The sequence below is a fragment of the Pristis pectinata genome, chromosome 27 (genome assembly GCF_009764475.1).
Source record: "Pristis pectinata isolate sPriPec2 chromosome 27, sPriPec2.1.pri, whole genome shotgun sequence".
NCBI classification, from domain to species: Eukaryota; Metazoa; Chordata; class Chondrichthyes; order Rhinopristiformes; family Pristidae; genus Pristis; species Pristis pectinata.
In genome coordinates, this window is record NC_067431.1 from 1,236,719 (window position 1) to 1,264,449 (window position 27,731).

A 27,731-nucleotide genomic window follows, 5' to 3' on the forward strand; every position below is an offset into this window, starting at 1 on the left:
TCTCTCTCTCCCCCCCCCCGGTGGCCCTCTCTCTCTCCCCCCCGGTGGCCCTCCCTCTCTCTCCGCCCCCGGTGGCCCTCCCTCTCTCCCCCCCCCCCCCCGGTGGCCCTCCCTCTCTCCCCCCCCCCCCGGTGGCCCTCCCTCTCTCCCCCCCCCCCCGGTGGCCCTCCCTCTCTCCCCCCCCCCCCCGGTGGCCCTCCCTCTCTCCCCCCCCCCCCCCGGTGGCCCTCCCTCTCTCCCCCCCCCCCCCCGGTGGCCCTCCCTCTCTCCCCCCCCCCCCGGTGGCCCTCCCTCTCTGCCCCTCTCTCCCTCTCTCCCCCCCCCCCCGGTGGCCCTCCCTCTCTCCCCCCCCCCCCCCCCGGTGGCCCTCCCTCTCTCCCCCCCCCCCCGGTGGCCCGCTCTGAGCCCGCGCGGGGCGGCAGCCAATGGCAGCGCGCGGCGGGCGGGCGGCTTTATGCTAATGCGGGCGGCGCTGCTCCATTCTCCCTTCCGAGGTGAGCACCGACCGCTATTTACCTGGTGCGGGGAGGCTCCTGGGCGGCGGGCGGGGGTCCCGGGTGTGCCGGCGCCGTGCTGTGTGTGCGGTAAGTGCGGGCGGGGCCCCCGGGCGGCCGCCCCCCCGCCCGCTCCCCTCACCGCCGCTCCCGGCTTCTTGTTGTTTTAGTCGCTCCCAAAATGGCGGCGGCTGCGGCCCGTCCGCGCTCCGCCCGCCGGCCCGGGATGGCGGCGGCCCCGGGCTCCCAGCCGCCGCCCGCCCGCCCGGAGGGGGGGGGCGGGGCCGCGGGCACGGCCTGGCGGCGGCGGGCGACCGCCCCCCATCCCGCCGCTGCCCCCGGGCCCGGCCTCGGCCCCGCCGCCCCGTGCTGGTGGTACGGTCCGGCTGGGCTGGAACACTGCACCTCCGGGTCAGCGCGGGGGGAGCCGGCGTCCGCCCGCCCGGCCGGGCCCCCCCCCGTCCCCCGGCCGCCCGGGCCCCCCCCGCCCGCCAGCTGTGCGGCGCCCCGCCACCCGCTGGGGGACGGCCGCCGGCCTCTGCGGCCGGTGCCACCCGGAGCTCGGCTGCTGCCCGAGTCCCCGCCCGCAGCTGGAGGTGGATTGTTCCGCCCTGACCGTTTAACGCGCCTCGTTATTGGGGTTCGGGGGGGGGGGGACAGTGGCTGTGGGGGGGACAGTGGCTATGTGTGGGGGGGGGGGGGGGACAGGGGGGTGGGTCTGGGGGGGACAGTGGCTGTGGGGGGGACAGTGGCTATGTGTGGGGGGGGGTGGGGGACAGGGGGGTGGGTCTGGGGGGGACGGTGGCTGTGGGGGGGACAGTGGCTATGTGTGGGGGGGGGGTGGGGGACAGGGGGGTGGGTCTGGGGGGGACAGTGGCTGTGGGGGGGACAGTGGCTATGTGTGGGGGGGGTGGGGGACAGGGGGGTGGGTCTGGGGGGGACGGTGGCTGTGGGGGGGACAGTGGCTATGTGTGGGGGGGGTGGGGGACGGGGGTGGGTCTGGGGGGGACAGTGGCTGTGGGGGGGACAGTGGCTATGTGTGGGGGGGGGTGGGGGACAGGGGGGTGGGTCTGGGGGGGACGGTGGCTGTGGGGGGGACAGTGGCTATGTGTGGGGGGGGTGGGGGACAGGGGGGTGGGTCTGGGGGGGACAGTGGCTGTGGGGGGGACAGTGGCTATGTGTGGGGGGGGGTGGGGGACAGGGGGGTGGGTCTGGGGGGGATGGTGGCTGTGGGGGGATGCGGGGGACTGGGGTGGGTGTGGGGGATGGTGGGGGACAGTAGGGTGGGTGTGGGGGATGTGGGACTGGGGGCACATGGGGGGATCTGTGATATGTGTGGGGAGCAGTGGGGGGGTGGGTGTAGGGGGGACAGTGGCTGTGGGGGGGATAGTGGCTATGTGTGGGGGGGACAGTGGGGTGGGTCTGGGGGGGACGGTGGGTGGAGGGGGGACAGTGGCTGTGGGGGGGACTGGGGTGGGTCTGGGGGGGACGGTGGCTGTGGGGGGATGCGGGGGACTGGGGTGGGTGTGGGGGATGGTGGGGGACAGTAGGGTGGGTGTGGGGGATGTGGGACTGGGCACATGGGGGGGTGAGGGATGAGTGTGGGGAGCAGTGGGGGGGGTGAGGGATGAGTGTGGGGGGTTGGGGTGAGGGATGAGTGTGGGGGGTTGGGGTGTGGGGAAGTGGGGGTATGTGTGGGGGTAACAATGGGGGGCTGATGGTGGGGGGAGACTGGGGTAGGGGTGTGGGGGGAGTAGGGATGGGGGTGCAGGGGATGGGTGTGGTGGGGTATGGAGATATTGATTGTGCAGGGGGTTGCTGGTGGGGGTTGGGTGGTTACACGCGGGGTAATGGGGCTTGTGTAGGGGGCAGTAGGTGTGGTGGTCGTGGAGCAGAGTTTGGGGGATGCTGGCAATGGGACGGGGCTGTTGATGGTGGAGGTGAGTGTTTGGTGGTCATGGGGTTGCTGGTGGGGTAAGTAGGGGGGGTTGGCGTGAGGGTGTGGGTAGCTCACAGGTGACAGGAAGGGGCAGTCAGGTTGGTGGTGATGGCAGTGGATAGGTGCAGTGGTGTGAGGAGGTGTATGGAGTGGGTGAGGTGGAGAGTTGGGGATTTTAGGTGTCAGGTAGTCTGTGCAGGCGGAGGGGAATGGGGAGGTGGGAGGAGGTGTGAGCTGGGGGGGTGATGGGGGCAAGAAGTGATGGGGTTGTTGGAGGAAAGTTAAACAAATGCACTCTGACTGGCTGATATTCCAGCCTTCACAAACAAGCTTGTTCAAAAGTGCTATCTTCCTCTTGTACCAATCCCTGTTTGCTTATTTGTGGGTGTGTTTGTGTGGAGAATCTGATCGGTTACGTCAAGGAAGGCCATTCAGCCTCTGCGCTGGTTTTGTTTAAGAGCAGTACAGACCCTCTTCCCAAAGCCTTGCAACCTTTCTTTTCAGATACTTATCCATCTCCCTTTTGAATGCTACAGTTGAATCTGGCTCCACTAATAGTGCATTCTCGCCAGCTGCTGTGTGTTAAAGAAACTTATTACTTTTGTTTTTTTTTTGCCATTTGTGCATTCTTTGACCCCTTCTCCTTAACCTCTCTGACAGTGGGTTTCTCTGCTCCTCCTGTCTGCACCCTTCATTTCAAATACCTCTAACGGATCCCCTCACAACCTTCTTTGTGCCAAGGGGAATAATGCCAGTGTTTCCAGCCATTTACATAACTGACCCTGAAATCCTCCACGTTGGCTGAAACAATGTTTCATAAAAGTTCATCAAAACTTCCTTGCTTTTGCATTGTATCCCCCTATTTCTAAAACATAGGCTCCTATGATTGCAGTTCCTCCAACAATCTGCTGGAGAAACTCAATGGGTCAAACAGCATCTGTGGGGGGGGGGGGGGGGGGGGGAGTTGTCAATGGTTTGTTGCTTTGGGATGTTGCTTGACCTGCTGAGTTCCTCTAGCAGATTGTTTGTTGCTATTGGTTCTTGTGTACTTTTTAATCACTTAGTGCCATTTTCAGTGTATAATGCACAGTTGCTTCTTAGAATTGTGTTTTAAAGTTTGTATTGCTTCATTCTTCCCGTTGGAATGTAAGACTTCACATTGCTCAGTATTAAATTTAACTTGCCACTGATCCAGCCTGTTGCTATCTCCTACACTATCCTCAGAATTCAGTTTGCCCCCTAAATTAATTATTTACTGACAATTTGGAACTTGTGCCCTGTACACCTGTGTATTACAAACACAAGTGAGTGGTTCTCATACCAACCCCTGGGGTGTTCCACCGTATACTCCACTTTCCTAAAGCTCGAGAGAATGCTTTTCAGTATACGTGCTGCTATGTCTCCTTTTATTTAGTCTTGATAGCAAGCTTATTATGTGGCATTTTACTAAACACTGCTTTCAACTCCATATATTGCACGTCAACTGTGTCTTCCTCAACAGAATTATGTCATCTTTGTCAAAGATGTGTCCAGCATCTCTCATTTAAGCTTGGACTCCTTCTGTTGCCTTGCATCCATAGATCTTGCACACATTATTTTTGTGTGGAGTCTTTCACTTGTGTTCATTCCTGACCAGTGCAGGTTCATAAATTTCTCCAAATTGCCATTCTGTCCCAGAGTCACAGAGATAGACAGTGCTGAAACAGGGCCTTTGGTCCTACTTGTCCATACTGATCAAGATGCTTTCCTGAGCTAGTCCCATTTGCCTGCATTTGGCCAATATCCCTCTAAACTTTTCCTATACGTGGACCTGTCCAACTGTGTTTTCAATGTTGTAATTGCACCTGCCCCTACTACCTCCTCTGGCAGCTCATTCCATGTAGACACCACACTCTGTGTGGGAAAAACTTGCCCCTCAGGTCCCCTTCAAATCTTTCCACCTCTCTAGAATTCTCTACCCAGGTTGGTCGGAGAGAGAACTGTGACTATCTACCCTATTTGTGCCCTTCATGATTTTATAAACCTCTGAAAGGTCACTCTTCGGCTGCCTTCATTCTGGGGAGATAAATCCCACCTATCCAATCTTTCCTTAAAACTCACGCCCTCCAATCCTGGCAACATCCTTGAGACTTTATTGCACCCTTTCTAGTTTAATCATGTCATTTCTATAGTGTGGAGAGCAGAACTGCACACACTATTCCAGGTATAGTCTCGCCAACGTCTTGTACAGCTGTAACTTTAATGCTTAGTGGTCTGTCAGATGAAGGCAAGCATGCCATGTACCACTTCACCACTTTGGCTTCCTTTGCTCTCACTTTCAGTGAACTATGTAGTTTTACCCATCATTCTTCCTTTTCTACAACACTCCCCAGTGCCCTGTCATTCACTCTTTGTCCTGCCCTTGTTTTACTTCCTAAAATGCATCTCTTCACACTTATCAGAGTTAAGTTCCATCAGCCACTCTTTTGCCCACTTTCCCAGTTGATCTAGATCCCGTTGTGACATTAGACAATCTTTTTCACTACCACGCCATCCATCTTCATGTCAAACTTACTTAACCACGCCATCTACATTCTTAATCAAATTGATAATGTATATGACAATTGACAGTGGACCCAGCACTGATCCCGACAGCACACCACTGGTCACAGGCCTCCAATCTGCAAAAACTACCACCCTGTGACTTCTTCCACCAAGCCAATTTTGGATCCCATTTTATTTGGATCACATATTATTTAACCTTCCAGACCAGCCTACTGTGTGGGACCTTGTCAAAAGTCTTGCTGAAGTCCATGTAGACAACATTTACTGCCCTGCCCTTGTCAATCCTCATGTCACCTCTTCAAAAATAAATGCAATTAAATTTGTGAGATGTGATTTCCCACACACAGGCCCATGCTGACTATCGCTAATCATTCATTGGTGTGACAAATGTTGGTAGATCCTCTCTCTCAGAATCCCCTCCAGTAACTTCCCACCACTGGTATTAGGCTCACCGGCCTGCAGTTCCCTGGCTTGTCCTTTATAAATAAAGGCACAATGTTAGCCATCCTCCTGTCTTCTGATATCTCAGCTGTGGCTGAGGAGAATGCAGAAATCTCTGCCAGGGTCCCTGCGATTTCTTCCCTTTCATCCCACAATGTCGCAGGAAACGTTTGGTCAGGCCCTGGAGATTTTTCCACCTTTGTGTGCCTCAAGACCGCCAACATAGCTTCTTTTGTAATGCCAAAATGTTTCAGGATATCATTGTTCTCTTCCCTGAATTCCCTTGCATCCATGACTTTCTCCGTAATAAATGCAGATGAGAGGTATTTAAGACCTTACCTAAGTCCCATGGTGTCACATGACGACCTCTGATCCTTAAGGGGACCTATTCTCTCCCAAGTTATCCTTTTGCTCTTCATATACTGAGACTCTCTTAAGATTCTCTTACCTTGTCTGCCTGTGTCCCCTTTTTAGCTCTCTTGATATTTCTTAAGTGCACTCTTACGTCCCTTAACTTTCTCATGGGATTTGCTTGATCCCAACTGCCTGTACCTGACATGCGCCTCCTTTTTCCAGACCAGGGCCTCAATATCTCTTGACAGCCAGGGTTCCCCAATTCTGCCAGCCTTGTCCTTCAGTCTAACAGGAACATGTTGACCCCAACCTCTCCCTATCTTGCTTTTAAAAACCTCCCATTTGCCAGACATCCCTCTACTTGCTAGCAGCCTCTCCCAATCAACCTTTGCAAATTCCTGCCTAATGCCATCAAAATTTGACTTGCCCCAATTTAAGACTTTAATTTGTGGACCAGTCCTATCTTTTTCCATGAGTACTGGCCCCAAAAAGCTCCCCTGCTGACCCTTCTGCCACTTGTCCAGCCTCATTTTCCAATAGGAGGCGGAGTGTTGACCCCTGTCAAGCAGGGCTGTCTAAATATTGCTTGAGGAAACTTTGCTGGGCACATTAGACAAATCTTGTCATATCCCTTGGCACTATAGCAATCCCAGTCAAGGTTAGGGAAGTTAAAATCACCCACTGTTACAGACCTTTCATTCTTCCAACTAACTGTGATTTTGCTACAGTTTTGCTCCTCAAATTCCCACTATTGGGGGTGGGTGGGTGGGTTTCTCTGGTATATTCCCATCAGTGTGATTACCCCTTCTTATTTCTGCATTCTACCCATATAGCCTTGCTGGTGTTGCCCCAGGAATATCCTCTAAGTACCACTACGATGTTCTCCCTTAATGAAAACTCAACTCCCCCCTCCTCTCCTACCTCCACCTCTGTCAAGCCAGAAGCATCTGTACCCCAGAACATTGAGCTGCCAGTTCTGCCCATTTCTCAATCATGTTTCTGTAATCGCGATAATATCACAGTCCCATGTGCTGATCTATGCCCTGAGCTCATTTGCCTTGCCTGTCAGGCTTCTTGCATTAAAATAAATGTAGTTTAGCCGATCAAACTCCCACACTCTGTCTTGCCCCTGTCTGTCCTGTCCACTGAACTTGCTTTAATTTTTAAACATCTCCACGTTGAGATGTGAGTGTTGTAGCAATTTTCTCCTTAGATTTTAATTCCACACTGAAGAGAAATCCCTCAAGTACTGCATGTTGGATTTATGGGCAGTGACTGTGGGAACTCCTGCTGCTTCTCTGACTGTTCTGTAGACAAACTGCATGTAATTCTTGCAGTGTAGTTAAAGCAACGTGCCTTCATCAATAGCTTTGCTATGGGCATATGCATTTGCTTGAACTAGATTAGAAATAGATTGCAGATAGCATGACACAATATGTCTGTGATGTACATTTGTTTACCTACTAGCCAGTGAATCTGTTTGTTGTATTTCTTAAGTTGTATGTTCTTTGGAGCGTGATGGAGATCTTTTCATCACAATCACTTTAAGGGTCTGTGATCAGTGTGTATGGCTCTGGGTGTGTATTATTGGTGGTATCTATCAAAGCCAAATGTCACAACCATTAATCTCCAATTTGAGCACAGCATGTCTCGGCATCTGTTAGAACTCTGCTTGATTATGCTATCAGTTGACTGTTGTATGACTTGTGCTGAACTTTTAAATTATACTTTTCTGAATTTGCTTGTATTGTCAACTCTATTCTGTCATCTAAGTAGCTGTTTAGTGTAACCATTTCCTTAGACTTGTTGGATTGCTTGCTCATGCATTGGTGCTCAGCATCTCAATGAGATGGAGCAGGAAATAGTTGACAAATCTTGGGCAACATTGGGCCATAACAACATCTGTCACTCTTGGTTTTGCTGGATCTGGTTTGAGCCCTTCTCCGGTGACGATTTTCATGAACAAAATCTAGAGAAACGAAGGACTGCAGATGCTAGAATCTAGATGAAAAACACGACAATGCTGGAGGAACTCAACGGGCCAGGCAGCATCTGTGGAGAAAAGCAGGTGCAAACTGGAGGGACAGGACCTCGTTTTCTGTCTTGGAACCTTGCAGCTTAACGGCATGAATATTGAATTCTCCTACTTTAGGTAATCCCCACCCCCCCTTCCCCACAAACACCCCCCCCCCCCCCCCAACCATGCTGATTCTCTTCCCTTTCCTAGCCTTTTTTCCTCTCTTCTTACCTTTTACCCATCCCCTGGTGGATCTGCTCTCCCCTCCACCTGCCTATCTCTTTCCAGCATCTACCTATCACCTCCCAGTGCCCACCTCGCCTGCTCCCCCACCCTCCCCCCCCCCCCCCCCCCCCCCTTTTATTCACCTATCACTGCTCTGCTTTTCCCTCCTATATATTGGGTTTCCCCTTTTCCTATCTTCACTCCTGAAGGAGGGTCCTGACCTGAAACATTGACCGCCTGCTTTTCTCCACGGATGCTGCCTTGCGTGCTGAGTTCCTCCAGCATCACCGTGTTTTTCATCATGAACAAAATCCCCTGTTTTATCATTCAGGTTTTGTACGTTGCACTTCAGCTGCTGCTTCTGCATTAAAGCTCTTTTCTGCATTGCATTGGTCTGGTCCTGCCTCTGCACTCGTCTTATCGTTTTTCAGAGACAAGAATATCATCTGCCATGTCTGCATGCCAACAAATTTGATCGCGTCTGCCCTGAAGTTTGCACAATGGCATCCTCAGCAACTTGTATCTTCCGGGATGTTTATTGATGGTTGGTGATGATGAGCTTCCATCTTTTGAGATCTGTGTTCTGCAATTCATTCATATCTTTTAGCACTCTGAAGATTTTTGCACTGTTCAGATTTGTGAGATGTTGTCAGTTGTTTTCATCAGATGATGCTTCCTCTTTTGTACCTATGTGAATTCAAATTGATCTCCTTGTGTATATATACACACACACATATTTGATACCCAAGAAGCTAGAATGTCAACTGACGTGATGATGGGCTTCAGTCTTTCAAACTTGGCTTTCAGCTTCGCTTTCATAGCTACTTGAACATGTCATGTCACGTGTTGCATGATGAGGGAGCAGGTGGACACCATTGTGGTTCTTGGTGACCACATCTGTGGCAAGTATTGGTTGCTTAAGGAACTCTGGCTCAAAGTCAGTGAGCTGGAATCGAAGGTTCAAACACTGCAGCACATCAGGGAGGGGGAAAATTACCTAGATGCTGTGTTTCAAAAGGCAGTTGCGCCCCTGGGATTAACTATATCAAATTTGGTCAGTGGTCAGGGACAGTGAGGCAGGTGGAAGGATCCAGCAGGTAGTATTGAAGGAACCTCAGCCTCTGAGTTTGTTTAACAGGTTTGAGGTTCTGGCTCTCTATGTGGATGGGAGTGGGGGCTGTAGGAAGGACAAGCAACCTAACATGGCACCATGGTTCAGGGAGCTACTTAGGAGGGGAGAGAGAAGAGAAATGTGGTTGTAATTGGAGATGAAATAGGGGAATAGACACTTCTGTATTGGCAAGATCGAGAGTCCCGACAGCTGCCTGCCTGGTCCCTGGGTTCAGTACATCTTGTCCGGCATGCAGAGGAATTTAGAGTGGGAGGGGAAAGATCCAGTTGTCATGGTCCACATGGGTACCGATGACTTAGGTAGAGCAAAGAAAGAGGTTCTGCTGAGGGAATTAAAGCGGAACCAAAAAGGTGGTAACCTCTGGATAACTACCTGAGTCATGCATTACTTGGCACAGGTTCAACAAGATTAGAGTTAAACATGTGGATCAGAGATTGGTGTGGGAGAAATGGGTTTGAATTCATAGGATATTGGCACCAGTACTAGGGAAGGAGGGAGCTGTTTTTGATGAAACTGACTCCACTTGAATCATGCTGGGACCAGAGTCCTGGTGAATCACATAACAAGGGCTTTAAGCTCAATAGTGGGGGAGTGGATTAACTGACATGGAAAATTGAGGAAAAGGTTGAAGGAAAGGAGAGTGCAGGAGAGGACATTGAAGTTTCCAGAAGAAAAAAGGAGAGTTTAGAAAGGGATAACTTCAGGCAACATGGGGACAACTTTGAGAAGGGGGGCAGTGAATACAGGACTGATGGTGTTTTATTTGAATGTGTGCAGTATATGAAACAAGGTAAATGAGTTTATCATGTAGATTGAAATCAGCAGGTACAATGTGGGCATCATGGAGACGTAGCTGAAAGAGGATCAGAGCTGGGAGCTCATCACCCAAGGATACGCATCCTATCGAAAAGACTGGTGGGGGGATGGGTGGCCTTCTTGGTCAAAAAAAAATTAAATCGATAGCAAAAGGCGATTAGAGGATCAGAGAATGTAGAATCTTTGTGGGTAAGGTTAAGGAGCCACAAAGGTTAAAGAAAGTCCCTGATGGGAGTTGTGTACAGGAGATGGAAAAGGCGCATGAGAAAGGCAATGTTACAGTGATCATGGGGGACTTCAATATGCAGGGAGACTGTGAAAATCAGGTTGATAGGGGAGCGCAAGGAAAGGAATTCGTGGAATGTCCACGAGGTGGCTTTTTAGAGCAGCTTGTGGTAGAGCCTACTGGGGAACAGGCAATTCTGGATTTGGTGTTGTGTAATGAGGCAGAGTTGATTAGAGAGAAGGTGAAGGAACCCTTTGAAGGCAGTGAATATAATATGATTGATTAAATTCACCCTGCAATTTGAGAGAGAAGCTGAAATCTGATATAGTGGTTTTACAGTTGAGTAAATGTAATGACGGGTATGAGAGAAGAGCTGCCCAGAGGTGATTGGAAAGAGACCCAGGCAGGGAAGGTGGTGGAGCTGCAATGGCAGGAGTTTCTAGGAGTAATTCAGGAGTCACTGCAGAAGTTTTTTCAAGGAAGGGGAGGACAAGGCAACCCCGGCGAACAAGGGTAGTCGGGGACAGCATAAAAGCAAAAGGGAAGGCATGCAATATGGTGAAGATTAGTTGGAAACCAGAGGATTGGGAAGCCTTCAAAAGCCAAATGAGGACAACTTAAAAACACTAAGGGAGGAGAACATGAAATATGAGAGTAAGCTAGCCAATAATACAAAAGATGATTGCAAGAATATTTTTTTACAGATACATCAAGGGTGAGAGAAAGGTAGAGATGGGCATTGGACTGCTGGGAAATGATGCTGGAGAAGTAGTGATGGGAAACAGGGAAATGGTGGAGGAGGCAAATAAGTATTTTGTCAGTTTTCACAGTAGAAGACACCAGTAATGTGCCAGAAAGTTGAGAGAGTCAGGGGCAGAGGTGAGTGTAGTGGCCACTACTAAGGAGAAGGTGCTGGGGAAGCTGAACGGTCTGAAAGTAGATAAGTCACCTGGACCGGATGGACTACACTCCAGGGTTCTGAAAGAAGTAGCTGAAGAGATTGTGGATGCATCAGTCGTGATCTCTCAAGAATCACCAGAGTCAGGGAGAGTCCCAGAGGACTGGAAAATGACAATTGTGACACCCCTGTTAAAGAAGGGAGGCAGGCAAAAGACAGGAAATTGTCGGCCAGTTAACCTGACCTCTGGTTGGTAGGGTTTTAGAGTCCATTATTAAAGATGAAATTTTGGAATACTCACAAGTATGTAATAAAATAAGGCAAAGTCAGCACAGTTTCTTTACGGGGGAGGTCTTGCCTGACAAATCTGTTGGAATTCTGAGGAAGTAACAAGCAGGTTAGACAAAGAAGAATCAGTGGATGTTATTGACTTGGATTTTCAAAAGGCCTTTGACAAGGTGCTGCACGAGGCTGCTAAACAGAATCCGAGCCCATGGTGTTCGAGGCAAGATACTGGCATGGATTGAAGAATGGCTGACTGGCAGAAGTCAGAGAGTCCTTTTCAGGATCACTGCCGTGGACTGGTGGAGTTCTATGGGGTCAGCTTTGGGACCCCAGCTTTTCACTTCATACATTCATGATCTGGATGAAGGATCCAATCCAATCTGATGGCAATCTGCCATTACAATACCCATCTGATGGCATTGTGGCCAAGTTTGCAGATGACACCAAGATAGGTGGAGGGTTAGGTAGTGTCACGGAGGCAGGGAGTCTGCAGAAGGACTCAGATAGGGTAGGAGAGTAGGTAAAGTAGTGGCAGATGGAACACAGTGTCGGGATGTGTACGGTCATGCACTTTGGTAGGAAGAATGAAGGCGTAGACTATTTTCTAAATGGGGAGAGAATTAAGAAATCAGAAATGCAAAGGGACTTGGGAGTCCTAGTTCAGGATGCCCTGAAGGTTAACTTGCAGGTTGAGTTGATAGTAAAGAAGGCAAATGCAATGTTAACATTCATTTCTAGAATATAAAAGCAAGGATGTAATGCTGAGGCTTCGTAAGGCATTGATCAGATCCAGAGGAGGTTCACGAGGGATTCTGGGAACGAACGGCTTCATCTCTGAGGAGCATTTGATGTCTCTGGGCCTGTACTTGATGATGTTCAGAAGGATGAGGGAGGGGATCTCATTGACACTTACCCAATATTGAAAGGCCTGGATAGTGGATGTGGAGAGGATGTTTCCATTAGTAGGAGAGTCAAGGATCTGAGGGCACGGCCTCAGAATAAAGGGACATCCCTTCAAAACTGAGATGAGGAATTTCTTCAGCCAGAGAGTGGTGACATTTTATTGTGCATTCTGTATTGTTTACCTTGTGCTACCTCAATGCACTGTGCAATGAATTGTGTATGAACGGTATGCAAGACAAGTTTTTCACTGTACCTTGGTGCATGTGACAATAATAAACCAATTCCAATTGTGTTCGGGTCATCATATCTTGCATGTTATACTTTGGACTCTGGCCACTTCTCCCTAACAGTTTCAGGAAAGATGTACTTGCAGTTGAGGGAGTCCAGTGAAGGTTCACCCAAATGAATCCTGAGATGGCACGTTTGTCATATGATGGGAGATTAAGCAGATTGCTGTCTCAAGTTCAGAAGAATGAGAGGTAATCTGATTGAAACAGGAATTCCCTTGGCTGAAAGCCAGGAGGTAACGTCGCAAAAGAAATGCTCAGCCATTCTGGACAGGGGTGAAGTTTTTCCTCACCCTCATGGTAATGGATCCTTTCATTTCTCCACCCAAAAGTACTGTGTGGAGGCTCAGTCACTCAGTAATTTCAGGACAGGTGCAAAGGTAATGTTGTTTGGTTGGAGGAATGAGAAAAGGCATGCTGGAAAATAAATCAATGTGATCAATGAGAGTGCGTGTAGAAATCTTTGAAAGTGACAGGAAAGGTTGAGAAAGCAGTTAATGATGCAAATAATTTTGGGTTTGATCAGTAGGAAGGATGTGAGGGCGTAACGGAGGGTCTGGAAAAGGGAAGAATGGCTCTGGAGATGAGGGACTGCAGTTATAGGGGTAAGTTCTGGAGCCTGATTATTTCATTCAGAGAAAAGAAGGCTGAGGGGAGATTTGAAGGAAGTGCATTAAAAAAAAGAGGTCAGGACAGGAGACAGTGGGAGGTTTTCCTTTTTGGAGGGCAGAGGTCACAGGTGAAAGAATCAGGAGTGACATGAGGAAGAACTGTTTTTGCACAGTGTGGTTGCAGTTGGGGAAAGCATAGCCTGCAGGTGTGGTGGAGGCGGCCTCCATTGTGGCCTTCAAGATGCAACTGGATAAATGCATGATGAAGAAAAAGTTGCAAGGTTTCAGAGCCTGGGTTACCCAGGTTTGATCCTGATCTCCGGTGCTGTCTGTGTGGAGTTTGCACATTCTCCCTGTGACTGTGTGGGTTCTCTCCAGGTGGTCCAGTTTTATCCCACATCTCAGACCTGGGGTAGTAGATTAATTGGGCACTGTAAATTGCAGGTAGTGTGTAAGTGACTAGTAGAATCTGGTGGTGTGGGGGTGGGGAACTTGATGAGAACATGGGGAGAATAATATGGGATCTTGGTGGTTGGCACTGACTTGGTCTGCTGAAGGACCTGTTACATGCTCCAATTACTCTCTAACAGAAAAGGCTGTGATGGGGTTGAATCTCCAGAATTGCTCTGATAGAGAGCTGATGTGGCTACAATAGGCCAAGCGACCTCATGCTGGAACCATTCTTGGATTCTATGATGGATGTTGAGGGACTTGGGTAAGTCCTCTTTCAGGGAAATGTCTTCCAAGAAAGTGAATCACAATTTGTAACTTTTCAGTTATTTGGCGTAACTGTTTCAGTCACTGTTTCTAGTCTGATGAGGAAAGATGCATTGCTTGATTTGATTACTGAAAATAACAGCAGGAAAACAATTGGGAGATGGCAATCAAAACCAAGTTAGAACTGATGTAATGAATAACAAAAGCTCAGCAACAAGAGTGCAGGATTTGAACAAGGCAAAGTTCAAGAAGAAACGAAGGCCTAAAGTATTTGGGCAGAAAATTCAACTGATGGCATTGAGAAATTGAAATGGGAAAGAGGGAGTGCAAGATTATGTCTATTTAAGTGAAACTTTAAGCCAAGATATACAATAGATGTGCATGCCATATGCCTAGATAAATTGGGAAAATTGAGACAAACTGTAATTTAAAAAGGCAGAACATGTTAAACCTAACGGCAGTGCTGAAATGAGACGCCTGTACTGAGACAGTGAAAGCAGATGTGAGATGGTCAAAATGAGAATTTGAAAAATGGTGAGTAGAAGATATAGAAGGAAATGATAGCAACTTGCTGAACATAAAGAGCAAAGCATAAAGATAACTTGCTGTGAGGCAACTGGGGTGAGAATATGGGAGAATGAAAATAAATTTCTCAGAAATGAGAACAGGACACATGGGGTGGAAGCTGGATGAGGTATTAAAATTTGGTTTAAGCCAACAGATTTCAGGGTTAATGGGTGTCAGTTTTTTTTGATTCTGTTGATCTTAAGTACATTCAGACTAAAAGAACATAAAACAGTACAGCACAGGACAGGCTCTTCAGCCCATGATGTTGTACTGAACGAATTAAACTAATGACTCCTAATTTATCTAATCCCTCTTCCCTGCATATTGGCCATATCCCTCACTTCTCTGCATATTTATATGGTTCTATAGGAAGGGGTAAGGTAGTGTGAGGGTGGTTTGATGGACGGCACAACATGGTGGGCCGAAGGGCCTGTTTTGTGCTGTATGGTTCTATAGGAAGGGGTTAAGTAGTGTGAGAGTGGTTTGATGGACAGCACAACATGGTGGGCCGAAGGGCCTGTTTTGTGCTGTATGGTTCTATATTCATGTGTCAAGTCTTGTAAATGCTCCTATGCTGTCTGCCTCCACCACCACCCTGGCAGCACATTCCAGGCTCCCACTACTCTGTGTATATAGAAGTTGGGATGTTGTGACGCAGTTGTACAAGGTGTTGGTGAGGCCGCATTTGTAATATTATGTTCAGTTTTGGTCATCCTGCGATAGGAAAGATGCCATTATGCTGGAAAGAGTGCAGAGGAGATTTACGAGGATGTTGCCGGGATTCGAGGGACTGAGTTATGGAGAGTGGTTGAGCAGATTGGGACTTTTTTCATTGGAGTGCAGGAGAATGAGGGGTGATCTTATAGAGGTGTTTAAAATTATGAGGGGCATAGATAAGGTGAATGAGCACAGTCTTTTTCCCAGGGTTGGGGAATAAAGGACTAGAGGGCACAGGCTTAAGGTGAGAGGGGTGAGGTTTGATAGGAACCTGAGGGCAACCTTTTCACCCAGAGTGTGTTCAGGACATGGAATGAGCTGCTGGAGGAAGTGGTTGAGGCTGGTACATTTCCAATCAGCTACCTTTTAAATGTTGTTAAGGTTGAGAGGGCTATGGGCCAAATGTAGGCAAATGGGGCTAGCTTAGTTGGGAATCTTGGTCGGCATAGACCAGTTGGGCTGAAGGGCCTGTTCCCATGCTCTCTGACTCTGATAATGCACAATGCATCCACATTTTCCATTATCTTGCAGTGTTCCATCGATTCCAGGACTGTATCATAGACGTAGGCGTAGATAGCAAATGTAATCGTACTGTTTTAAAATGGAGCATAATAACATGGAGCTACAGATCTGGTAGCCTGTGATCAGAAGTAGGATCTATTGTTCAGAAAATGGTAACAAACATTCTGATAACAACAATAGGATTGGGCAGAGTCAAAATAGGTTTATGGAAGGGAAATCATGTCTGACAAATCCATTGGAGTTTCTTGAGGTCATATTTAGAAAAATAAATGAAAACCCAGTTGATGTGTATATTTGGCCTTTCAGAAAGTGTTTGGAAAAGGTGCCTCAAAAGATTTTAACCAAATTTAGAGCACATGGGATTGAGGCTAATATTGTGGTGTGGTGGTCTGGGTTGAAGAATGATTAATGGACAGAAAACAATTGGACTAAATGTCAATTTTGGGTTGGAAGGCTGAAACCAATGGGGTGCCATAGGAGTTGGTGGTGGAGCTGCAAGTGTCCACGATCCATATCCAGCATTTGGATGAGAGGACAATGTATTTCCAAATTTTGCTGATGATTCTAAGCTGGGTGGCATTGTGGAGAAGATGTAGAGAGGCATTGGGGAAATGAGTGGGCAGGGACATGGCAGATAAAATGTAATGTAGAAAAAAATGCGAGTTCAGCCACTTTGGTGGAATAAAAATAGAAAGGGCAGAAGCTAGAGCATGTTTTAAATGTGAGAGATTAACAAAGGGACATGCACAGATTGCTGAATATTAATGTGCAGGTACAGCAAGTAATTTGGAAGGCAACAGTATATTACCTTTACTGCAAGGGAATTTGAGTTGTAACCCCTTCCATTGAAAACTTATTCATCATCTTGACTGTCTCTCTCTGCGAAATCTTCAAATGTGTGATGACCTCACAAATTTATAATCATGTTTCATGTTTGGATCCTTCCACCTGATTTTGCCCCCCTATTGAAATCTCCTTTTTAAAAGTTAAGTTCGATGTGACTGCAAGCAGTCAACTGCTGCTCCTCAGCCACCTTGAATTTTGATGGCGAGATTCAGTCAAATATAGAAGTAAAACTAAGTCGGTCCAGTGGGCAGAGCACTCGTGGGCATGATGACTCATATGCGTGGACTGGAAGGATAAATTGCATCTATTTTAATGCAAGGAACCTGATTGGTAAGGCAGCTGAACTTAGAGCTTTGATCAGCATGTGAGAATACAATATTGTTGTAATCATTGAAACATAGTTGAAAGAATGGCAGGACTGGCAGATCAACAGTCCTGGGTACAGAAGTTTCAGGTGTCGTAGGGAGAAATGTAAGTGAGGAGGGGGCATTGCATTATTTATCAAGGAGACCACCACTGCAGTAATGAGGGAGGATGTCTGAGAAGTCTCCTCCAAGAAGGATATACGGAAAGAGCTCAGAAGTGAAGAAGGGGTGATCACTTTGCTGGAATTATACTACGTTGTGGTAGATGACTGTAACATCCCCAATATTGACTGGGATTCCCTTGGAGCGGAATTTGTTAGGTACATCCAGGAGGGTTTCTTGAAACAATATGCAGACAGTCCAAATAGAGATGGGGCCATACTAGACCTTGTATTGGGGAATGGACCTGGCCTATTGATCTAAGTTTCAGTGGGGGACCATTTTGGGAACATTTTTCCTCCATCTGTGGTCTGTAAATTGCTGCTCCATTGGCAACCTTGCTTCAGCTACATCACAAATTCACGGACTCATCGCTGCACCTGGGTAAAGAGGATATTATGGAGATCTTGGAGATGATAATCATGAAGATTATAACCATCTTCAAGAAAGGAGACAAGTCTGATGATGGTAACTCCAGACAAGTCTTCCTGCTGTCCACCATAGGGAAAGTTGTCATCACTGCCTCCTCCCTGTGGATAAAGAGCTGCTCCCCATGACAATGTGGGTTATCTTCATCCACAGACACAAGGAACATGATCTTTATCCTCCAATAATTCCCCAGAAAGATGCAGAGAATAACACCAGCCACCATCCTACACCTTTTCTGACCTCGCCAAAGCCTTTGACACCACCAGTCAAGAGGGGCCCTGGAAATCTTCTTCAAATCAGGTTTCCACAGAAATTTATCTGCATCTTGCACTTGATCCACAATGATTTGCAAGTCAGGAAATGGATCAATTCTCACTGAAGACTGGTGTCAGAACAAGGTTGTGTGGTAGTCCCAACAATTTTCTCAATCTCTTGATGTAGTGTTGAATCTCATCTCCAACAAAATTCTCATGGGAATGGAGCAAATCTTCAGAACCTAATGAGAAGTTGTTCAACCTACAGTGTCCACCCTGCAGCACCAAGGTTGCTAAAACTTCACTAATTGAGCTGAAGTATGAAGATGGCACCTGGGTTGATGCTTGCCCAAAGGCTGAGGTCCACCATCATTGACATTTTCACTGAGAGAAGATGGGCACGACTCCAACCATCTGCAAGACAAAGGCCCGAGTTACCCCATTCTGCTCTTGGACAATAAAGGCTCATGGTGAGATGCTGGAAGGTGTAAACCACTTCCCATATTTCAGGAGCCACCTCTCAGCAAAAGACATTGATTAGAAAATTCACAACCATCTTTAAAGTGCCTACAAAGTTGTCTTCAATGAAGAAGGGTGCTTGAAGATCAAGGCCTGACACTTTCACTGAACTCATGTTCTGTCACACGGTAGTGATCCCTGCCCTGCTGTGCTTCTGAGACCTGGGCTACTTTCAGCAGGCACCTATTGGGGGGAAAAAAGTCAATACTCTCTCACATCTTTTAAATTCACTGGAAAGATGAGCAAGCCAACACGGGTATCCTGTCCTGGAACAATGTTCCCAGCTTTGAGACCCAGTCAGTTATGTTGGATAGACCAAGTTTGATGCCCGACACCAGACTCCTGAAAGAGCCACACCATTTCAAGTTTTGTCATGGAAAAAGATGAACAAGCAGACAGAAAAGATTCAAGGATGTGCTCAAAGCTGCCTTGAAGTGCAACATCCCCAGTGACTCCTGGGAATATCTGGCCCGTGATTGCTCAGGGTGGAGAAGGAGCATTGCAGATGGTATTGAGAGCCTCAAGGCCACGCATTGGGAGCACACAGAAGCTACTGAGTTCTCTTGAAGTGGCTGACAGCCTCTGCTTGGCTCCACATGTAGAAGAGCCACCAGTTGCCACGTTAGCCAACTCAAAACCCACAAAACCATTGGAAGCAGGTCATCCTCAATCCCAAGGGACTGCACAAGAAGAGTCTGAAGCCTCTGGATTTATTTTTTCCAAAAGTTGCTGCAGGTCTTTTCCCCTTTGATCCATCTTTTGCCCAAAGGTTTGGAGCATCTGCCCCAATGCCTTGTTCTGTGGTTTGATGTCAATAGTCCATTGGAGCATCCGATATGTTTAACTTGAGCCGAAGGTGCTAAATAATGGGAGATTTTGTTGCCGTGTTATTTGGGTCTTGCTTGTAATTCTAGCCCACAAATCACCTGAATTTAACTTTGCAGCTTTTCTCAGTGAGGTTTAAAATTGTGACCTGTGTATTACAAGTCCAGTATTTACACGATATAAACACATTATCCATGTGTTTAAAGGAGTCAAGCTGGTATTATCTGAGCCTTATGAGCCTTTCACTACATGTGACAATTTTACCAAGTACTTGCACTGAAACTGGAGCAGGTTTCATGCTTGGGAAAATTGTATTGATGATTGACAGCAGTGATAACAATAATGTGTTCACCAGGAACATGATGTTACAGAATTTAATTCAGCAACTGAAACTGTTTCAATCACATGAAGAGTAATCAATTGTACAGAATACTGTAAATCTGCCAGTAAATAGTATCTTTTGTCCTAGTGTACCATATCGAAGGAAAGGAATAAGAAAACAAGGGAGAAGTGTGCATCTGGTATTACTCGGAAAACTGTCAACAGTGGCATGCTGCAGTCAGCTGATAGTCAAGCTTTAGAATTATCAACTAGAGTGAAGGTGATGTTGATTAGAGATTATTCATTGAGTTAACTACTGACTTGTACAAAAGGACTGTGGACTAGAATTTTCAGAGTAGCCAAGTGGTAACGTGTTCACCTTTTCATGTACGTTGGTGCAGAACCAGAAGGTACAAATCTCTTTTTAAATGTGGAAATATTTCCTGGCACAGAAATTTCATTTATCATAAATTTCAAAATCATTTTGATTTTAAGTGCCATGTGATTAGAAAAATAAGCATGAAATAACTTTCTTCCCTTGGCGAGACGGGATGTGTTGCAAACCTTTGAGTATGTCCATGTGGGTGATGTGTCAGCACAGTCACATGGTCCTGAACAAGCAGAAGTTGGAGTCCAAATCATGCAGTCTTCTTACTTGGAAGGAGGAAATCAATTCCTGTGTTAGCAGAATGCCTATGTTGAGGCACTGCCAATGAATAAAGAAATATAATTCCCACACTAACTGACACTACAGTCACATGTTGACTTCTCCTTATGGGCGACCACTTTAATCTCCCCTTCATCACATGCCATGTGTTTATTCATGAAATCAAAGTATTCATTCTGCAGATATGTAATTAACAGCTTCATCATGCTAATGCTACAAATTCACACTTGTGCTCCCCTTTTGCGTCTGACTTCCCGATTATGTTTGCATGGTCTACTGCTTTTACACAGTGCTCCCCATCTTGGGCTGCAGCTTGGCTGGTGAATGGTTTCATTGACGTCTTGACAATTTACTAAATGGGTGGAAGCCATTTGGCTGATGTGTGCCAATTTGGAGAACGAGTTCTTGAACCGATCCAGTAGTTGGGCTGTTGCCCTGCAGGTCACAGCTCTTCAAGTATATGTCTGCATATTGTTCACATATAATGAGTTTCTTCTACCACCCTTTCAGGCAGTGAGTTCCAGACCCCCATCACCCTGTGTGGGAAAAATATATTTTCATTTCCCTTTTAATCTTTGCATCAGTTGCTTCAAACCTGTGCTCCTCGTTTTTGACCCCTCTGCTAAGGGAAATAACTCCCTTCGTCTTTACTTTGTCTCTGACTTCTTAATTGTGAACACTCAGCTAAATCTTCCCCCATCCTCTTCTGTTCCAAACAGCCTGAGCTTAGTTGGTCTTTCCTCTCTGTAGCTCACTTTTCAGTGTAGCCACAGCTCTCCTATGTGCTGACCAGAACTCTATACAGTACTCCCTGCTCTTGCGTTCTATGCCTTGGCTGATGAAGCATTGCATCCCATACATCCTTCCAGCCACCTTATGTTAAAGGTAGCGAACATAGGCCAATGATATACTCCAAGTTTCCTTTTGTTCCTCCACCTTCACCAGGATGTTGCCAGGGATGGAAGGTTTCAGTTATGGGGTGAGGCTGAATAGGTTCGGGGTGTTTTCTTTGGAGTAAGGAGGTAAAAGGGGGGACCTGACAGATGTATACAAAATTATGGGAGACTTGGATGGGAAGAAACTTCTCCCTGTGGAAGTTTTCTAGGACCGGAGGGCATAGATTTAAGGTGGTGATTAAGGGGGTTAGAGGGGATCCAAGGAAGAGTATTTTCACCCAGAGGGTGATTGCAATCTGGAATGCACTGACTGAGAAAGTGGTGGATGTGGGTACTCTCAGAACATTTAAGTAGCAGGTGGACAAACACTTGAATTGCCAAGGCATTGTAGGTCATGGACTAAGTCCTGATAAATAGGATCAGTAGAGATAGGTACTTCATGGTTGGCATAGACATGACGGGTTGAAGGGCCTGCTTTTGCATGGTGTGACTTCATGACTTGTCACTCAATATCTACCTATTTATTGCAAATTTCCTTGCTTTTTTTCCCCCAAGTACATCATCTTGCACTAATGTGGATGACATTCTATTTGTCATTTTTCTGCCTAACTGTTAAGGCCATATATTCATCTCATCTAAGACTACTTTTGTCAAATCTAGCCCAAAACTCGTGATCTCAGCACCCTTATGTGCATTTGAGACCTGCGCTGCCAATGCCAGGCATCGCAAGGCAGTGAAAAGATAACACCACCGATGTCTGTGTTAAATCCTCCAACTCTGCAGGAAGGATAAGCATATGAATGCCACCATCCCCATCACTGAAGTCTGAATTGCATTCATTCAGCTCCCTTGAAACAGGCCATGTTCTAAATAAGACGCTCTATTCTGAGCTCATTCACGCAAAGAGATTACTATGTGGGCAAAGGAAAAGATTCAAGGATGCTTTTGGAGCCATCTTGGAGAAAAATGCAACAAATGGAAATCCTTGGTTCATTCCCTCAAGTTGGAAAAGGAACATTCCAGATGATGGGGAGTCTATGTGTCACGGCATTGTCAGAACCCAAAGCAAACGGTGGAAGAAGCACATCACCTTAAACTATCCATTTTCCCATTCTTTCGGGCGTCTCCTGCCCCATCTGAGGTACAAGTGCCATGTTAGTGTCATCATTTGCTTTCAAAATCCATAGAAGCAAGTCATCCTTGAGACTGTGGCACCACCAAAGAAGCAACAAGGACTGCACTTCCAATAGTGTGATGTTCCCTCTTTTGTTGTATGATTTAACCCATATAGCTTCATTTGATAATCCTTCAAATATATCATTCTTCCTCACGTCTGTGACTTTTAAGCAACATTGCCACCCTGCTATCCCCATCAAGCCCTGCCCCATCTGGAAACACTGCAGTCAGTAATATTCAGCTGCCACCCTCCGTCATGGCTGCCATCTGTGATTGAGTGGTCAGTTCCTCTAAATGGGATCAATGTCGATGGGCAAAAAGGTCACAGGGACGTGGTGGGCCGAAGGGTCTGTTTCTGTGCTCTACGACTGACTCAACGACACTAGTTTCCATTGTGCAGTGCAAGAGGCACCAAATGATTTACCGACCACAAGGAGCCCTTGTTTCCTAATGTCATGTTCCATTTACTTTTGACACAGGAACCACCCATTTGGCCTAAAACCAATCAGTTCTGGCGCTCAGAACAATCCCATTTCTGCATTTATTTCTCCATAATCTCTTGTACATCTCCATTAACACCCCTTGATTCTCCCACCTACGTCAGGGGTAATTTACAGTATCCAGTTAATCTAATCATCTTTGTAATGTGGGTGGAAACCCAGGTGGTCACAGGGAATGTGCAAACTCCACACAGCACTGGAGTTCAGGATCAAACCTTGGTTAATGGAGCTGGGATATTGCTGCATTACCTGCAATGCCACTGTGTCATTCTCTGACTTGGTATAGTGGCATTCTGGGCTGGCTGGTCAAGGGGCAAGTGAGAGCTTGTTGGTGTAATTGCTGGGAGTGCAAATACTTTAATCTTGTGAGAAAACAGCTGAGCCACTGCTCCTCCTTGGGTCAGGTAATCAGGTGGCCTTGTCTGCTGGAGGACGGACTGAATCACTGCCATCACTGTTTGCAGTGGAATCCACTGATGACTTTGTCAGACTGACTGCTTGCACAGTATTTGTAAAGCTTCAACAGTCATGTGATTGACTGATCAGTTTTTCTTTAAGAACTGGAGCCCTGATGTCATTAGTACTGTTGATTTTCCAGAGATCTGTGTAATTGAAAAAAATTATATAGATTTAATATATGCTGATTGCCAATGCACTCAGGCTGTGGTGTAAGGTGTGTGGTAGTAAACCATGAAATAACAGCACTGAGACAAAGAGCTGCAGGCTCCCTGCTTAGTGTTATTGGCGCTTTTTTTAACACAAGGACAGTAGAATTTCAAGCCCACTGTCTGGTTGTTAATAGGTTTGTCTTTTAGGCCATGAACATCACTTTACAATTTACCTGGTGGTCAATTTTTATGTGATGGCTGGATTTAAAATATGATAGTTATCTGGGCAGCTTGTACATCAGTATGCATTGGTCCTAACCTAAATCCTTGCATAGATTTTTAAAAGTTGAGTTTGCTCTCTGAATTGACAGATATAAACAACAATCCACAATAATAAGGCTGACAGAGCATTCTGATCTTTGGCTTTTGCTATTCAGCGGCAGTAGAACAAGTTTTGCACGTCTGTGAAATTATTAAAACTTCCTCAGGTGGAGAAGTGTCCTGAAGCCTTTGTGACTTGATGACGTAAGCCAAATACCGAAACTTTGCACTTGTCTTAAGCCTATTCAACTTTGCTTACCTCTTTGTTAAAAGTCTGTATATTTGCCTTTTTCCAGGATTGAGTTATATTTATGTTCATGATGTAAATATGTGACTGCAATAAGAGACGTACTGAGGCTGCATGAGGCTTCTCAGGGGATCAGGTATGGAGTCTAAGACTGACAGTCCTCCTGTCTGGGGCACATCATCTGAACAAGATCAGACTCCGACCCAGGTGAGTAGAACCTATGACTGAAATGGGGAATTACTTTGTATATCTGGTGATCAGTGGTGTTCCTTAGGTTAGGCCTCAGGCAGATCACTTGGACAGACCACAAGGGAACCAGTGGTATTGTATGAATAGAGAGAAACGCAAGAACATAAGAAATAGGAGCAGGAGTTGGCCATCTGGCCCGTCACACCTACTCCGCCTTTCAATAAGATCATGGCTGATTTGGTCATGGATAGGTCAACCTAACATTGAGTTGCATAAAAAATGTGAGGAATGGGATTAGAAAGGAAAAATTATGATGACTTACCAAGTTAGCCAGTTGCCTTCCTCTTAGTTCAAGTAGCCCTCTTTGGGATATATATTCACTGCAGCCTATCCAGTGGTCAGGGCCATGCTGTGTCTTATAGAGTATGGAATTTTAGAACTGTAATCTAGTTCCCAAAACTCCAGTTCGAGCAACTGGAAGATGTGCTGGGACTCTGTTGAAGGTTCTCAACTTGACCTTAAGATTGAATCTGGTTCAGACCATGCTTTACAAAAATAAATGTTTCCTCATTCGAGCTGGAGATGCAGCTTCAAACACTGCAGAGCATCAGGGAGGGAGAGAGTTATGTAGATACTGTACATCGGGAGACAGTCACCTCCCCCCCTTAGAGCAGGTACTTCTGGGGTCCAGGAAGTAGATAGAAGGGTGACTGTCAGGGGAGGGAAAAGGAAAAAGAAAACGAACAGGCAGATAGAGCAGAGGACCCCGGAGGCTGTTCCCCTCAGTAACAGGTTTTCGGCTTTGGAAGCTGTTGAGGGGGATGACCTGCAGGGCTCAAGCAGCAGTAGCCAGGTCTCTGGCACTGGGACCGGTCCTGCTGCTCAGAGGGAAGGGAGGAGAAGAGGAGGGCAATAGTGATAGGGGACTCAATAGTCAGGGAAACACATAGGAGGTTCTGTGGCAGTGAGTATGAATCCCAGATGGTATGTTGCCTCCCAGGTGCCAGGGTCCGGGATGTCTCTGATCGGGTCCACAGGATTCTTGAGCGGGAGGGAGAACAGCCAGAAGTCATGGTTCAAGTTGGTACCAACGACATAGGTAGGAAGAGGGATGAGGACCTGAAAAGTGAGTTCAGGGAGCTAGGCAGAAGGCTGAAGAACAGGACCTCAAGGGTAGCAATCTCAGGATTGCTGCCAGTGCCACACGATAGTGAAGGTAGGAATAGGAGGAGATGGCAAAGAAATGCATGGCTGAGAAGTTGGTGCAGGAGGGAAGGCTTTAGATTTTTGGATCTTCGGGATTTCTTCTGAGGAAGGTGGGATGTGTATAGAGAGGACGGGTTACACCTGAACCCGAGGGGGGCCAATATCCTTGCAATCAGGTTTGCTAAGGTGGTTCGGGAGGGTTTAAACTAGATTGCAAGGGGGATGGGAACCAGAGGGGTAGGTCAGAGGAAGAAGGGGATGGGGAAAAGTCGGATCTAACGTAGAGAGGTTTTGAGGAAGGAGAAGCAGAGTACAGGCTATAAAAGTAGTAAGGTGGATGGGCTAAAGTGCATTTGCTTAAATGTGAGAAGCATCAGGAATAAGGGAGATGAACTGAGAGCTTGGATAAGTACGTGGGACTACGATATTGCGGCTTTTGCAGAGAAATGTCTGACACCAGGGCAGGAATGGATATTGAATATTCCTGGATTTCAGTGTTTTAAAAGGGATGGGGGGGGAGAAGAGGAGGAGGGGTGGCGATACTGGTCAGGGATACTATTACAGCTGCAGAAAGGGTGGATAATGTAGAAGGATCCTCTCTAGAGTCAATATGGGTGGAAGTTAGGAACAAGAAAGGAGCAATTAATCTACTGGGAGTATTCTGTAGGCCGCCTGGTCGCAGCAGGGATCCCGAGGAGCAGATTTTGGAAAGATGCGAAAATAACAGGGTTATTATAATGGGAGACTTCAACTTCCCAAATATTGATTGGCACCTGCTTAGTGCCAAAGGCTTAGATGGGGTGGAGTTCAAGTGTGTCCAGGACGGATTCCTGTTACAGTATGTTGACAGGCTGACTAGAGGGAATGCCATATTAGATCTAACTTTAGGTAATGAACTGGGTCAAGTGACAGATCTCTCAGTGGGTGAGCATTTGGGGGACAGGGACCACTGCTCCATAACCTTTGGCATTGTCATGGACAGGGATAGGAGCAAAGAGGATGGGAAGATATTTAATTGGGGAAGGGCAAACTATGAGGCTATAAGGCGAGAACTTGGGAGTGTAAATTGGGATCACATTTTTGGAGGGAAATGTACTATGAAGACGTGGTCAATGTTAAGGGATCTCTTGCAGGATGTTAGGGATAAATTTGTCCCGGTGAGGCAGAGAAGGAATGGCAGGGTGAAGGAACCATCGGTGACAAGGGAGGTAGAACAACTAGTTAGAAAGAAGGTGGCAGCATACATAAGATGTAAGCAGCAAGGATCAGATAGGGCTCGTGAGGAATATAGCGTAGCAAGGAAGGAACTTAAGAAGGGGCTGAGGAGAGCAAGAAGGGGACATGAAAAGGCTTTGGCAAGTAGGGTTAAGGAGAATCCCAAGGCTTTTTTCTTGTGAAGAGCAGAATGATGGCTAGAGTAAAGGTAGGTCTGATTAAAGACAAAGGTGGGAAGATGTGCCTGGAAGATGTGAAAGTGGGTGAGGTTCTCAATGAATACTTCTCTTCAGTATTCACCAAGGAAAGGGGTCTTGATGATGCTGAGGACAGTGTTGGTAAGGGTAATGTTCTAGAGTATGTTGATATCAAGAGAGAGGATGTGTTGGAGCTGTTAGAAATTATTAGAACAAATAAGTCCCCGGGGCCTGACAGAATATTCCTCAGGCTGCTTCGCGAGGCGAGGGAGGAGATTGCTGAACCGTTGGCTAGGATCTTTGAGTCCTCGTTGTCCACGGGAATGGTACCGGAGGATTGGAGGGTGGCGAATGTTGTCCCCTTATTCAAAAAAGGTAGTAGGGATAGTCCAGGGAATTACAGACCAGTGAGCCTTACGTCTGTGGTGGGCAAGCTGTTGGAAAGGATTCTAAGAGATAGGATCTATGAGCATTTAGAGAATCATGGACTGATTAGGGACAGCCAGCATGGCTTTGTGAAGGGAAGATCTTGCCTCACAAGCCTGATAGGGTTCTTTGAGGAGGTGACCAGGAAGATTGATGTGGTCTACATGGATTTTAGTAAGGCGTTTGACAAGGTTCTGCATGGTAGGCTTCTTCAGAAGGTCAGAGGCCAAGGGATCCAGGGAGGCTTGGCTGTGTGGATTCAGAATTGGCTTGCCTGTAGAAAGCAGAGGGTTGTGGTGGAGGGAGTGCATTCGGATTGGAGGGCTGTGACTAGTGGTGTCCCACAGGGATTGGTTCTGGGAGCTCTACTTTTTGTGATATTTATTAATGACAGATGAGGGGGTGGAAGGGTGGGTTAGCAAGTCTGCAGATGACACAAAGGTCGGTGGGGTTGTGGATAGTGTGGAGGGCTGTTGAAGCTTACAGAGGGATATTGATAGGATGCAGAGCTGGGCTGAGAGGTGGCAGATGGAGTTCAATCCAGAGAAGTGTGAGGTGGTACACTTTGGAAGGACAAACTCCAAGGTGGAGTACAAGGTTAATGGCAGGATTCTGGGCAGTGTGGAGGAGCAGAGGGATCTGGGGGTTCATATCCACAGATCCCTGAAAG

At 47.2% G+C, this 27,731-nt stretch overlaps 1 protein-coding gene across 2 annotated transcripts in view; it reads left to right on the plus strand.

Annotated features, from left to right (window-relative positions):
* The first annotated feature begins 447 nt into the window (after positions 1-447).
* Positions 448-27,731, plus strand: part of prdm10 (PR domain containing 10) — a 153,299-nt gene continuing 126,015 nt past the window's right edge. The window contains exons 1-2 of one of the 2 annotated variants that reach the window (XM_052040007.1): positions 448-494; positions 23,878-24,035. In XM_052040007.1, coding sequence (XP_051895967.1) covers positions 23,943-24,035 — 93 coding nt within the window. In that variant the 5' untranslated portion in view covers positions 448-494; positions 23,878-23,942. The other variant, XM_052040008.1, reaches the window with a different exon arrangement.